Source organism: Coregonus lavaretus, assembly GCF_964263955.1.
Source record: "Coregonus lavaretus genome assembly, chromosome: 2".
Lineage (NCBI taxonomy): Eukaryota > Metazoa > Chordata > Actinopteri > Salmoniformes > Salmonidae > Coregonus > Coregonus lavaretus.
This window is the reverse complement of record NC_139989.1, coordinates 1,524,850-1,539,067: the sequence shown is the minus strand read 5'-3', so window position 1 is coordinate 1,539,067 and position 14,218 is coordinate 1,524,850. Positions and strand designations below refer to the sequence as shown.

The following is a 14,218-nucleotide window of genomic DNA, read 5'->3' as shown; positions in this document are numbered from 1 at the left end:
GCCAGACAGCAGGCACCAGCCGGCCAGCTTAGTGGAGTCTGCCACTAGCACAGTCAGTGTAGTCAGCTCAGCTATCCCCATTGAGACCGTGTCTGTGCCTCGATCTAGGTCGGGCAAAACTAAACATGGCGGGGTTCGCCTTAGCAATCTCACTGGAATAAAGTTCTCCTCCCTTCCTGTCATTATTGAAAGAGATTGTGATAATATCTCATATGTGAAAATAGGTCTACTTAATGTTAGATCCCTCACTTCCAAGGCAGTCATAGTCAATGAACTAATCACTGATCATAACGTCATAATGTGATTGTCCTGACTGAAACATGGCTCAAGCCTGATGAATTTACTGTGTTAAATGAGGCCTCTATTCCTGGTTACACTAGTGACCATATCGCCTGTGCATCCCACAAAGGCGGAGGTGTTGCTAATATTTACGACAGAACATTTCAAAACAATTAAAATAATGACTGCGTTTTCGTCCTTTGAGCTTCTAGTCATGAAATCTATGCAGCCTACTGAATCCCTTTCTATATCTACTGTTTCCAGGCCTCCTGGGCCGTATACAGCGTTCCTCATGGAGTTCCCTGAATTCCTATCGCACCTTGTAGTCATGGCAGATAATAGTATAATTTTTGGTTACATGGAAAATTCCACAGATCCACTCCAAAAGGCTTTCGGAGCCATCATCGACTCACTGGGTTTCGTCCAACATGTCTCCCGACCTACGCATTGCCACAGTCATAACCTGGATCTATTATTGTCCCGTGGATTAAATATTGTGGATCTAAATGTTTTTCCTCATAATCCTGGACTATCGGACTACCATCTTATTATATTTGCAATCGCAACAAATCATCTGCTCAGACCCCAACCAAGGATTATCAAAAGCTGCGCAATAAATTCTCGCACAACCCAAAGATTTCTAGATGCCCTTCCAGAGTCCCTCCACCTACTCAAGGATGTCAGAGTACAGTTGATCAGTTAACCACCTAACCGAGGAGCTAATGTTTTTATAAAATGCTGTGATGTTTCACAAAAGTTCTGAACCTTTCTATTCCCATAGTTTCTACAGATTGTAAATTAAAGACAAACATTTTTGCTAAAAGTATTATTATATTATTGATCAAAGGACCAGCTGAGCCACAAAATGATGCGGACCACAAAATGATGCAGAAAAGCTAATCCTTTTTTTTACCACTTCTAGATTAGACTACTGCAATGCTCTACTCTCCGGCTACCCAGATAAAGCACTAAATAAACTTCAGTTAGTGCAAAATACGGCTGCTAGAATCTTGAGTAGAACAAAAACAAATTAAAAATGTATCATATTGTCAGAGGAAGGCCCTCAAAATTGTCAAAGACTCCAGCCACCCTAGTCATAGACTGTTCTCTCTGCTACCGCACGGCAAGAGGTACCGGAGCGCCAAGTTTAGGTCCAAAAGGCTTCTCAACAGCTTCTACCCCCAAGCCATAAGACTCCCGAACAGCTAATCATGGCTACCCGGACTATTTGCACTGCCCACCCACCCCCACCCCATATTTTTACACTCTGTTAATGATTTATGCATAGTCACTTTAACTCTACCCACATGTACATATTACCTCAACTACCTCAACTACCTCAACATATTACCTCAACTAACATTGACTCTGCACCGGTACCCCCTGTATATAGCCTCCCTACTGTTATTTTATTTTACTTCTGCTTTTTTTGCTCAACACTTTTTTGTTGTTGTTGTTTTATTTTACTTTTTTATAAAAAAATTAATGCATTGTTGGTTAAGGGCTGTAAGTAAGGATTTCACGGTAATGTACATACCTGTTGTATTCAGCGCATGTGGCAAATACAATTGGATTTTATTTGATATTACTCCAGTGCTAGCCTCTAGACTGGCTTCCTGTTAAGGCTAGGGCTTCCTGTTAAGGCTAGGGCTGGCCTCTCCACTGGCTTCCTGTTAAGGCTAGGGCTTCCTGTTAAGGCTTCCTGTTAAGGCTAGGGCTGGCCTCTCCACTGGCTTCCTGTTAAGGCTAGGGCTTCCTGTTAAGGCTAGGGCTTCCTGTTAAGGCTTCCTGTTAAGGCTAGGGCTGGCCTCTCCACTGGCTTCCTGTTAAGGCTAGGGCTTCCTGTTAAGGCTAGGGCTTCCTGTTAAGGCTTCCTGTTAAGGCTTCCTGTTAAGGCTAGGGCTGGCCTCTCCACTGGCTTCCTGTTAAGGCTAGGGCTTCCTGTTAAGGCTAGGGCTTCCTGTTAAGGCTTCCTGTTAAGGCTAGGGCTAGCCTCTCCACTGGCTTCCTGTTAAGGCTAGGGCTTCCTGTTAAGGCTTCCTGTTAAGGCTAGGGCTGGCCTCTCCACTGGCTTCCTGTTAAGGCTAGGGCTTCCTGTTAAGGCTTCCTGTTAAGGCTAGGGCTAGCCTCTAGACTGGCTTCCTGTGAAGGCTAGGGCTTCCTGTTAAGGCTAGGGCTGGCCTCTCCACTGGCTTCCTGTTAAGGCTAGGGCTGGCCTCTCCACTGGCTTCCTGTTAAGGCTAGGGCTGGCCTCTCCACTGGCTTCCTGTTAAGGCTAGGGCTGGCCTCTCCACTGGCTTCCTGTTAAGGCTAGGGCTGGCCTCTCCACTGGCTTCCTGTTAAGGCTTCCTGTTAAGGCTTCCTGTTAAGGCTAGGGCTAGCCTCTAGACTGGCTTCCTGTTAAGGCTAGGGCTGGCCTCTCCACTGGCTTCCTGTTAAGGCTAGGGCTGGCCTCTCCACTGGCTTCCTGTGAAGGCTAGGGCTGGCCTCTCCACTGGCTTCCTGTTAAGGCTAGGGCAGATTTCAAGGTTTTACTGCTAACCTACAAAGCATTACATGGGCTTGCTCCTACCTATCTCTCTGATTTGGTCCTGCCGTACATACCTACACGTACGCTACGGTCACAAGACGCAGGCCTCCTTATTGTCCCTAGAATTTCTAAGCAAACAGCTGGAGGCAGGGCTTTCTCCTATAGAGCTCAGTTTTTATGGATTGGTCTGCCTATCCATGTGAGACCTTTAAGTCTTTACTGAAGACTCATCTCTTCAGTAGGTCCTATGATTGAGTGTAGTCTGGCCCAGGGGTGCGAAGGTGAACGGCAAGGCACTGGAATGATGAACCGCCCTTGCTGTCTCTGCCTGGCCGGTTCCTGTCTCTCCACTGGGATTCTCTGCCTCTGACCCTATTACGGGGGCTGAGTCACTGGCTTACTAGTGCTCGTCCATTCCGTACCTAGGAGGAGTGCGTCACATCGTGCCAGGCTTTTTTGCGCTGTACTCGACTTGAGTGGGTTGAGTCACTGACATGATCTTGCTGTCCGGTTTTGTGCCCCCTCGGGCTCGTTCAGTGGAGGAGATGTTTGTGGACTATACTCAACCTTGTCTCAGGGTAGTAAGCTGGTGGTCTGTTGATATCCCTCTGGTGGTGTGGGGGCTGTGCTTTAGCAAAGTGGGTGGGGTTATATCCTGCCTGGTTGGCCCTGTCTGGGGTTATTGTCGGACGGGCCCACAGTGTCCCCTGACCCCCCTGTCTCAGCCTTCAGTATCAATGCCGCAATAGTCTATGTGCCGGGGGGCTAGGGTCAGTCTGTCCTATCTGGTGAAATTCTCCTGTCTTATCTCTTTCTCTCTCTCTCAACCTCCCAGAGGACCTGAGCCCTAGAACCATGCCTCAGGACTACCTGCCCTGATGACTCCTGGCTCTCTCCGTCCCCAGTCCACCTGGTCGTGCTGCTGATCCAGTTTCTGCTGTTTTGCCTGTGGCTATGGCCTGCTCTCCGGACATGCTACATTGTCCCAGACCTGCTGTTTTCGACCCTCTCTCTCTCTCTCTCTCTCTCTCTCTCTCTCTCTCTCTCTCTCTCTAGCTCTACCGCACCTGCTGTCTCGACCTCTGAATGGCTATGAACAGCCAACTGACATTTACTCCTGAGGTGCTGACCTGATGCAACCACTGTGATTATTATTTGACCCTGCTGGTCATATATGAACATTTGAACATCTTGAAGAAGGATCTGGCCTTATTGGCCATGTACTCTTGTAATCGCCACACGTCACAGCCAGAAGAGGACTGGCCACCACTCAGAGCCTGATCCCTCTCTAGGTTTCTTTCTAGGTTCTTGCCTTTCTAGGGAGTTTTCCCTAGCCACCGTGTTTCTACATCTTACTTGCTTGCTGTTTGGGGATTTAGAATGGGTTTCTGTTTCTGCACTTTGAGACATCTGCTGATGTAAAACGGGCTTTGTAAATACATTTTATATTATTTGATTAGTCCTGGAGAGCAACAGGCTTTAGTTCTAGTCCTGGTCCTGGAGAAATACAGAGCTACGGGATTTAATCCTGGTCCTGGAGAAATACAGAGCTACAGGATTTAATCCTGGTCCTGGAGAAATAGAGAGAAGCAGGCTTTAGTTCTAGTCCTGGTCCTGGAGAGCTACAGAGATACCTGCTTTAGTCCTGGTCCTGGAGAAATACAGAGCCACAGGATTTAGTCATGGTCCTGGAGAAACAGCGAGATGCAGGCTTTGTTACTAGTCCTTGTCCTGGAGCGCTACAGAGCTACAGGCTTTAGTTCTAACCCTGCACAAGCCCTGGTCCTGGAGAGCTACATAAGTACAAGGATTTAGTTCTAGTCCTGGTCATGGTGAGCTACAGAGATACAGACTTTAGTTCTAACCCTGCGCTAGTCCTGGTCCTGGAGAGCTACAGAGATACAGACTTTAGTTCTAACCCTGCACTAGCCCTGGACCTGAAGGCTACAGAGCCACTGGCTTTAGTTCTAGTCCTGGTCCTGGAGAGTTACTGAGCTAAAGGTGTCACGCCTGCTCCCTCTCCCCCTCCCTGGCGCTCGAGGGCGCCAGGCTGCCCATCATTACGCACACCTGTCACCATCTTTACGCGCATCAGCGCTTCATTGGACTCTCCTGGACTTCATCACTGCTTAATTACCTCCCCTATATCTGTCTGTTCCTCAGTTTGATCCCCGTGTTGCATTGATGTTGTTTTGTTTCTCTCGTCCAGACGCTGTTCTTGTTTTGTTTCATGTCTATTTATTATTGCATCCTCACCCTGTACTTGTTTCCTGTTTCCCAGCGTCTGTCGTTAAAGATTGCAGACACCACAATCAGAAGCATCAGGGAGTTTTTGTTTCTCGTTTGGGTTGGTGACGTTGGGCCTGGGTGCCGCTGCCGAAGGAACCAGGAATGCCTCAGCTGGCTCGTCAGGCTTCCATGCCTTAGCTGGCTCGAGAGGTTTTCTTGCCTCGGTTGGCTCGTCAGGCTCCCATCCCACGTCATGCCTCAGCGGGCTCGTCAGGCTCCCATGCCTCAGCAGGCTCGTCAGGCTCCCATGCCTCAGAGGACTCTTCGGGCTCCCATGCCTCAGAGGGCTCGGCAAGCTCCCATCCCACGTCATGCCAGCCGGCTCATCAGGCTTCCATGCCTCAGCCTGCTCGTCAGGATTCCACACCTCAGCCGGTTCGTCAGGATTCCACACCTCAGCCGGTTCGTCAGTCTCCCATGCCTCAGCCGGCTCGTCAGGATTCCACACCTCAGCCGGTTCGTCAGGCTCCCATGCCTCGGCCAGTCCGTCAGGCTCGACAGGTTCCTGTGCGTCGTCCGGCTCGTCAGGCTCCCATGCCTCGGCCAGTCCGTCAGGCTCGACAGGTTCCTGTGCGTCGTCCGGCTCGTCAGGCTCCCATGCCTCGGCCAGTCCGTCAGGCTCGACAGGTTCCTGTGCGTCGTCCGGCTCGTCAGGCTCCCATGCCTCGGCCAGTCCGTCCGGCTCGTCAGGCTCCCATGCCCCGGCCAGACCGTCAGGCTCCCATGCCCCGGCCAGTCCGTCAGGCTCCCATGCCTCGGCCAGTCCGTCAGGCTCGACAGGTTCCTGTGCGTCGTCCGGTTCGTCAGGCTCCCATGCCTCGGCCAGTCCGTCCGGTTCGTCAGGCTCCCATGCCTCGGCCAGTCCGTCAGGCTCCCATGCCTCGGCCAGTCCGTCAGGCTCCCATGCCTCCGCCAGTCCGTCAGGCTCCCATGCCTCGGCCAGTCCGTCAGGCTCCCATGCCTCGGCCAGTCCGTCAGGCTCCCATGCCTCGGCCAGTCCGTCATGCTCCCATGCCTCGGCCAGTCCGTCAGGCTCCCATGCCTCGGCCAGTCCGTCAGGCTCGACAGGTTCCTGTGCGTCGTCCGGTTCGTCAGGCTCCCATGCCTCGGCCAGTCCGTCCGGTTCGTCAGGCTCCCATGCCTCGGCCAGTCCGTCAGGCTCCCATGCCTCGGCCAGTCCGTCAGGCTCCCATGCCTCGGCCAGTCCGTCAGGCTCCCATGCCTCCGCCAGTCCGTCAGGCTCCCATGCCTCCGCCAGTCCGTCAGGCTCCCATGCCTCGGCCAGTCCGTCAGGCTCCCATGCCTCGGCCAGTCCGTCATGCTCCCATGCCTCAGCCAGTCCGTCAGGCTCCCATGCCTCGGCCAGTCCGTCAGGCTCGACAGGTTCCTATGCGTCGTCCGGTTCGTCAGGCTCCCATGCCTCGGCCAGTCCATCCGGTTCGTCAGGCTCCCATGCCTCGGCCAGTCCGTCAGGCTCCCATGCCTCCGCCAGTCCGTCAGGCTCCCATGCCTCGGCCAGTCCGTCAGGCTCCCATGCCTCGGCCAGTCCGTCAGGCTCCCATGCCTCGGTCAGTCCGTCAGGCTCCCATGCCTCGGCCAGTCCGTCAGGCTCCCATGCCTCGGCCAGTCCGTCAGGCTCCCATGCCTCCGCCAGTCCGTCAGGCTCCCATGCCTCCGCCAGTCCGTCAGGCTCCCATGCCTCGGCCAGTCCGTCAGGCTCCCATGCCTCGGCCAGTCCGTCATGCTCCCATGCCTCAGCCAGTCCGTCAGGCTCCCATGCCTCGGCCAGTCCGTCAGGCTCGACAGGTTCCTGTGCGTCGTCCGGTTCGTCAGGCTCCCATGCCTCGGCCAGTCCGTCAGGCTCCCATGCCTCGGCCAGTCCGTCAGGCTCCCATGCCTCCGCCAGTCCGTCAGGCTCCCATGCCTCGGCCAGTCCGTCAGGCTCCCATGCCTCGGCCAGTCCGTCAGACTCCCATGCCTCGGCCAGTCCGTCAGGCTCGACAGGTTCCTATGCGTCGTCCGGTTCGTCAGGCTCCCATGCCTCGGCCAGTCCATCCGGTTCGTCAGGCTCCCATGCCTCGGCCAGTCCGTCAGGCTCCCATGCCTCCGCCAGTCCGTCAGGCTCCCATGCCTCGGCCAGTCCGTCAGGCTCCCATGCCTCGGCCAGTCCGTCAGGCTCCCATGCCTCGGCCAGTCCGTCAGGCTCCCATGCCTCCGCCAGTCCGTCAGGCTCCCATGCCTCGGCCAGTCCGTCAGGCTCCCATGCCTCGGCCAGTCCGTCAGGCTCCCATGCCTCGGCCAGTCCGTCATGCTCCCATGCCTCAGCCAGTCCGTCAGGCTCCCATGCCTCGGCCAGTCCGTCAGGCTCGACAGGTTCCTGTGCGTCGTCCGGTTCGTCAGGCTCCCATGCCTCGGCCAGTCCGTCCGGTTCGTCAGGCTCCCATGCCTCGGCCAGTCCGTCAGGCTCCCATGCCTCGGCCAGTCCGTCAGGCTCCCATGCCTCCGCCAGTCCGTCAGGCTCCCATGCCTCGGCCAGTCCGTCAGGCTCCCATGCCTCGGCCAGTCCGTCAGACTCCCATGCCTCGGCCAGTCCGTCATGCTTGACAGGTTCCTGTGCGTCGTCCGGTTCGTCAGGCTCCCATGCCTCGGCCAGTCCGTCCGGTTCGTCAGGCTCCCATGCCTCGGCCAGTCCGTCAGGCTCCCATGCCTCGGCCAGTCCGTCAGGCTCCCATGCCTCCGCCAGTCCGTCAGGCTCCCATGCCTCGGCCAGTCCGTCAGGCTCCCATGCCTCGGCCAGTCCGTCATGCTCCCATGCCTCAGCCAGTCCGTCAGGCTCCCATGCCTCGGCCAGTCCGTCAGGCTCGACAGGTTCCTATGCGTCGTCCGGTTCGTCAGGCTCCCATGCCTCGGCCAGTCCATCCGGTTCGTCAGGCTCCCATGCCTCGGCCAGTCCGTCAGGCTCCCATGCCTCCGCCAGTCCGTCAGGCTCCCATGCCTCGGCCAGTCCGTCAGGCTCCCATGCCTCGGCCAGTCCGTCAGGCTCCCATGCCTCGGCCAGTCCGTCAGGCTCCCATGCCTCCGCCAGTCCGTCAGGCTCCCATGCCTCGGCCAGTCCGTCAGGCTCCCATGCCTCGGCCAGTCCGTCAGGCTCCCATGCCTCGGCCAGTCCGTCATGCTCCCATGCCTCAGCCAGTCCGTCAGGCTCCCATGCCTCGGCCAGTCCGTCAGGCTCGACAGGTTCCTGTGCGTCGTCCGGTTCGTCAGGCTCCCATGCCTCGGCCAGTCCGTCCGGTTCGTCAGGCTCCCATGCCTCGGCCAGTCCGTCAGGCTCCCATGCCTCGGCCAGTCCGTCAGGCTCCCATGCCTCCGCCAGTCCGTCAGGCTCCCATGCCTCGGCCAGTCCGTCAGGCTCCCATGCCTCGGCCAGTCCGTCAGGCTCCCATGCCTCGGCCAGTCCGTCAGGCTCCCATGCCTCGGCCAGTCCGTCAGGCTCCCATGCCTCGGCCAGTCCGTCAGGCTCCCATGCCTCAGCGGCGGGTGGCGTCCCTAGAGGGGGGAGTACGGTCACGCCTGCTCCCACCCCCCTCTCTGGCGCTCGAGGGCGCCAGGCTGCCCATCATCACACGTCACCATCCTTATGCGAATCTGCGCCTCATTAGACTCACCTGAACTTCATCACTGCTTGGTTACCTTCCCTATATCTGTCTGTTCCTCAGTTTGATGCCCGTGTCTGCATTAATGTTGTTTCATTTCCATTGTCCAGACGCTGTCAGTGTTTTGTTCCTGTCTGTTTGTTCATTAAATGTTCACTCTCTGTACCTGCTTCTCATCTCCCAGCGTCTGTCCTTACAAAAGGCTTTAGTTCTAACCCTGCACTAGCCCTGCTCCTGGAGAGCTACAGGCTTTAGTTCTAGTCCTGGTCCTGGAGAGTTACAGAGCTACTGTCTTTAGTTCTGGACCTAGTCCTGGTCCTGGATAGCTTTCCACGTAATTTCAAACAAAAAATTAAATGTTATGTTGATGAACCATTGTGGGAAACGAATTGGATTTAAAAAAAAGTAATCAATGTAAGGACATCTCTTTTTTTTTTTTACCAAACTTTTCACCTAAATCCAATGACATGGTGAAATTTTTTGTTGATTTCACATTGAATTCACATTCGTTGACAACTCAACCAAATGTAAATCATAGCTAGACATTGAACTGATGTCTGTGTCCAGTGGGAGACCTACAGGTTGTATCTCTAACCCAGCTCTAACTAAACTAGTCCAGTGGGAGACCTACAGGTTGTATCTCTAACCCAGCTCTAACTAAACTAGTCCAGTGGGACCTACAGGTTGTATCTCTAACCCAGCTCTAACTAAACTAGTCCAGTGGGAGACCTACAGGTTGTATCTCTAACCCAGCTCTAACTAAACTAGTCCAGTGGGAGACCTACAGGTTGTATCTCTAACCCAGCTCTAACTAAACTAGTCCAGTGGGAGACCTACAGGTTTTAGTGGGGAGGTCCCTCTGTATTGTCATTTATATTTTCAATAATAGAACTGCTGTAGATGGATTCAAAACAGTTCTATATTACTGAGAGCAATTAAACACACTCACTCACACACACACACACACACACACACACACACACACACTCCTACCTGCAGGGCTTTGACGTTGGATGATGGTTTAGACATGCTGCTCGGTCAGTCAGTCAACTATCCTGCAGGAAACACAAAGCATTGAGAAGGGTTAGGGTTAGAGTTAGACAGGTGAGATAGCCTGGCTCAGATCAAACTGACGAGACCAGACCAGATGAGACAGGTAAGAGACTGAGTGTGTTTGTTTGTGTGTGTATGTGTGTTTGTGTGTGTGTTGGGGGGGGAGGGGGGGCGGGGCATTGCTGTCATGTAGCTTTCAGGGGCCTGGGATAGTCTTTCAGTTGCCTGGCGACTCCCAAAGAGAGAGGCAGGTACAAAACTAACACCTAAATAATTTAACAGAGAGCGAGAGAGCGAGAGAGCGAGAGAGAGCGAGAGAGCGAGAGAGCGAGAGCGAGAGAGAGAGAGAGAGAGAGAGAGAGAGAGAGAGAGAGAGAGAGAGAGAGAGAGAGAGAGAGAGAGAGAGAGAGAGAGAGAGAGAGAGAGAGAGAGGGGGGGGAGAGGAAAGGGAAAGAGAGGGAGAGAGAGGGGGGAAGTAGAAAGGGAAAGAGAGGGAGAGAGAGGGGGGAAGGAGAAAGGGAGAGAGAGAGAGAGAGAGAGAGGGGGAGAGAGAGGAGGAGAGACCACAAATTCCAATTGGCTATTCTTAAACTCTTTAACATCATCCTCAGCTCTGACATTTTCCCCAATATTTGGAACCAAGGACTGATCAACCCAATCCACAAAAGTGGAGACAAATTTGACCCCAATAACTACCGTGGGAGATACGTCAACAGCAACCTTGGGAAAATCCTCTGCATTATTATTAACAGCAGACTTGCACACTAACCCTAACCCTAACCCTAACCCAAACCAAAACAAAGGCAAAGTCTTCTCATGCTTTGTTGATTTCAAAAAAGCTTTTGACTCAATTTGGCATGAGGGTCTGCTATACAAATTGATTGAAAGCGGTGTTCGGGAAAAACATACGACATTATAAAATCCATGTACACAAACAACAAGTGTGTGGTTAAAATGTGCAAAAAAACACACACATTTCTTTCCACAGGGCCGTGGGGTGAGACAGGGATGCAGCTTGAACCCCACCCTCTTCAACATTTATATGAACGAATTGGCGAGAGCACTAGAACAGTCTGCATCACCCGTCCTCACCCTACTAGAATCTGAAGTCAAATACAGTGGGGAGAACAAGTATTTGATACACTGCCGATTTTGCAGGTTTTCCTACTTACAAAGCATGTAGAGGTCTGTAATTTGTATCATAGTTACACTTCAACTGTGAGAGACGGAATCTAAAACAAAAAATCCAGAAAATCACATTGTATGATTTTTAAGTAATTAATTTGCATTTTATTGCATGACATAAGTATTTGACACATCAGAAAAGCAGAACTTAATATTTGGTACATAAACCTTTGTTTGCAATTACAGAGATCATACGTTTCCTGTAGGTCTTGACCAGGTTTGCACACACTGCAGCAGGGATTTTGGCCCACTCTTCCATACAGACCTTCTCCAGATCCTTCAGGTTTCGGGGCTGTCGCTGGGCAATACGGACTTTCAGCTCCCTCCAAAGATTTTCTATTGGGTTCAGGTCTGGAGACTGGCTAGGCCACTCCAGGACCTTGAGATGCTTCTTACGGAGCCACTCCTTAGTTGCCCTGGCTGTGTGTTTCGGGTCATTGTCATGCTGGAAGACCCAGCCACGACCCATCTTCAATGCTCTTACTGAGGGAAGGAGGTTGTTGGCCAAGATCTCGCGATACATGGCCCCATCCATCCTCCCCTCAATATGGTGCAGTCGTCCTGTCCCCTTTGCAGAAAAGCATCCCCAAAGAATGATGTTTCCACCTCCATGCTTCACGGTTGGGATGGTGTTCTTGGGGTTGTACTCATCCTTCTTCTTCCTCCAAACACAGCGAGTGGAGTTTAGACCAAAAAGCTCTGTTTAAACCAAAAAGCTCTATTTTTGTCTCATCAGACCACATGACCTTCTCCCATTCCTCCTCTGGATCATCCAGATGGTCATTGGCAAACTTCAGACGGGCCTGGACATGCGCTGGCTTGAGCAGGGGGACCTTGCATGCGCTGCAGAATTTTAATCCATGACGGCGTAGTGTGTTACTAATGGTTTTCTTTGAGACTGTGGTCCCAGCTCTCTTCAGGTCATTGACCAGGTCCTGCCGTGTAGTTCTGGGCTGATCCCTCACCTTCCTCATGATCATTGATGCCCCACGAGGTGAGATCTTGCATGGAGCCCCAGACCGAGGGTGATTGACCGTCATCTTGAACTTCTTCCATTTTCTAATAATTGCGCCAACAGTTGTTGCCTCCTCACCAAGCTGCTTGCCTATTGTCCTGTAGCCCATCCCAGCCTTGTGCAGGTCTACAATTTTATCCCTGATGTCCTTACACAGCTCTCTGGTCTTGGCCATTGTGGAGAGGTTGGAGTCTGTTTGATTGAGTGTGTGGACAGGTGTCTTTTATACAGGTAACGAGTTCAAACAGGTGCAGTTAATACAGGTATTGAGTGGAGAACAGGAGGGCTTCTTAAAGAAAAACTAACAGGTCTGTGAGAGCCGGAATTCTTACTGGTTGGTAGGTGATCAAATACTTATGTCATGCAATAAAATGCAAATTAATTACTTAAAAATCATACAATGTGATTTTCTGGATTTTTTGTTTTAGATTCCGTCTCTCACAGTTGAAGTGTAACTATGATACAAATTACAGACCTCTACATGCTTTGTAAGTAGGAAAACCTGCAAAATCGGCAGTGTATCAAATACTTGTTCTCCCCACTGTATATACTGTTTGCTGATGATCTGGTGCTTCTGTCCCCAACCAAGGAGGGCCTACAGCAGCACCTAGATCTTCTGCACAGATTCTGTCAGACCTGGGCCCTGACAGTAAATCTCAGTAAGACAAAAATAATGGTGTTCCAAAAAAGGTCCAGTTGCCAGCACCACAAATACAAATTCCATCTAGACCCTGTTGCCCTAGAGCACACAAAAAACTATACATACCTCGGCCTAAACATCAGCATCACAGGTAACTTGCTGTGAATTATCTGAGAGACAGGCAAGAAGGGCCTTCAAAAGGAACAATTACTTGACACATTGTAAATTATTAATAAAAAATCAGAGCAAACTAGAATGCTATTTGACCCTAAACAGAGAGTACACAGTGGCAGAATACCTGACCACTGTGACTGACCCAAAATTAAGGAAAGCTTTGACTATGTACAGATTCAGTGAGCATAGCCTTGCTATTGAGAAATGCCGCCATAGACAGACCTGGCTCTCAAGAGAAGACAGGCTATGTGCATACTGCCCACAAAATGAGGTGGAAACTGAGCTGCACTTCCTAACCTCCTGCCAAATGTATGACTACATTCGAGACACATATTTCCCTCAGATTACACAGACCCACACAGAATTTCTAAAACAAATCCAATTTTGATAAACTCCCATACAGTGGGCAAAAAAAGTATTTAGTCAGCCACGAATTGTGCAAGTTCTCCCACTTAAAAAGATGAGAGAGGCCTGTCATTTTCATCATAGGTACACGTCAACTATGACAGACAAAATGAGGAAAAAAAATCCAGAAAATCACATTGTAGGATTTTTTATGAATTTATTTGCAAATTATGGTGGAAAATAAGTATTTGGTCAATAATAAAAGTTTCTCAATACTTTGTTATATACCCTTTGTTGGCAATGACACAGGTCAAACGTTTTCTGTAAGTCTTCACAAGGTTTTCACACACTGTTGCTGTTATTTTGGCCCATTCCTCCATGCAGATCTCCTCTAGAGCAGTGATGTTTTGGGGCTGTCGCTGGACAACACAGACTTTCAACTCCCTCCAAAGATTTTCTATGGGGTTGAGATCTGGAGACTGGCTAGGCCACTCCAGGACCTTGAAATGCTTCTTACGAAGCCACTCCTTCGTTGCCCGTGCGGTGTGTTTGGGATCATTGTCATGCTGAAAGACCCAACCACGTTTCATCTTCAATGCCCTTGCTGATGGAAGGAGGTTTTCACTCAAAATCTCACGATACATGGCCCCATTAATTCTTTCCTTTACACGGATCAGTCGTCCTGGTCCCTTTGCAGAAACACAGCCCCAAAGCATGATGTTTCCACCCCCATGCTTCACAGTAGGTATGGTGTTCTTTGGATGCAACTCAGCATTCTTTGTCCTCCAAACACGACAAGTTGAGTTTTTACCAAAAAGTTCTATTTTGGTTTCATCTGACCATATGACATTCTCCCAATCCTCTTCTGGATCATCCAAATGCACTCTAGCAAACTTCAGACGGGCCTGGACATGTACTGGCTTATGCAGGGGCACACGTCTGGCACTGCAGGATTTGAGTCCCTGGCGGCGTAGTGTGTTACTGATGGTAGGCTTTGTTACTTTGGTCCCAGCTCTCTGCAGGTCATTCACTAGGTCCCCCCGTGTGGTTCTGGG

At 51.6% G+C, this 14,218-nt stretch overlaps 1 protein-coding gene across 1 annotated transcript in view; it reads right to left on the bottom strand.

Moving 5' to 3' along the window:
• LOC311100929 (small muscular protein-like) overlaps positions 1 to 14,218 on the bottom strand; it is a 52,671-nt gene that overhangs the window by 14,404 nt on the left and 24,049 nt on the right. Inside the window, exon 2 of the mRNA XM_084141907.1 lies at positions 9,745 to 9,806. Coding sequence (XP_083998033.1) covers positions 9,745 to 9,780 — 36 coding nt within the window. The 5' untranslated portion in view covers positions 9,781 to 9,806. The remainder of the gene's footprint in view (positions 1 to 9,744; positions 9,807 to 14,218) is intronic.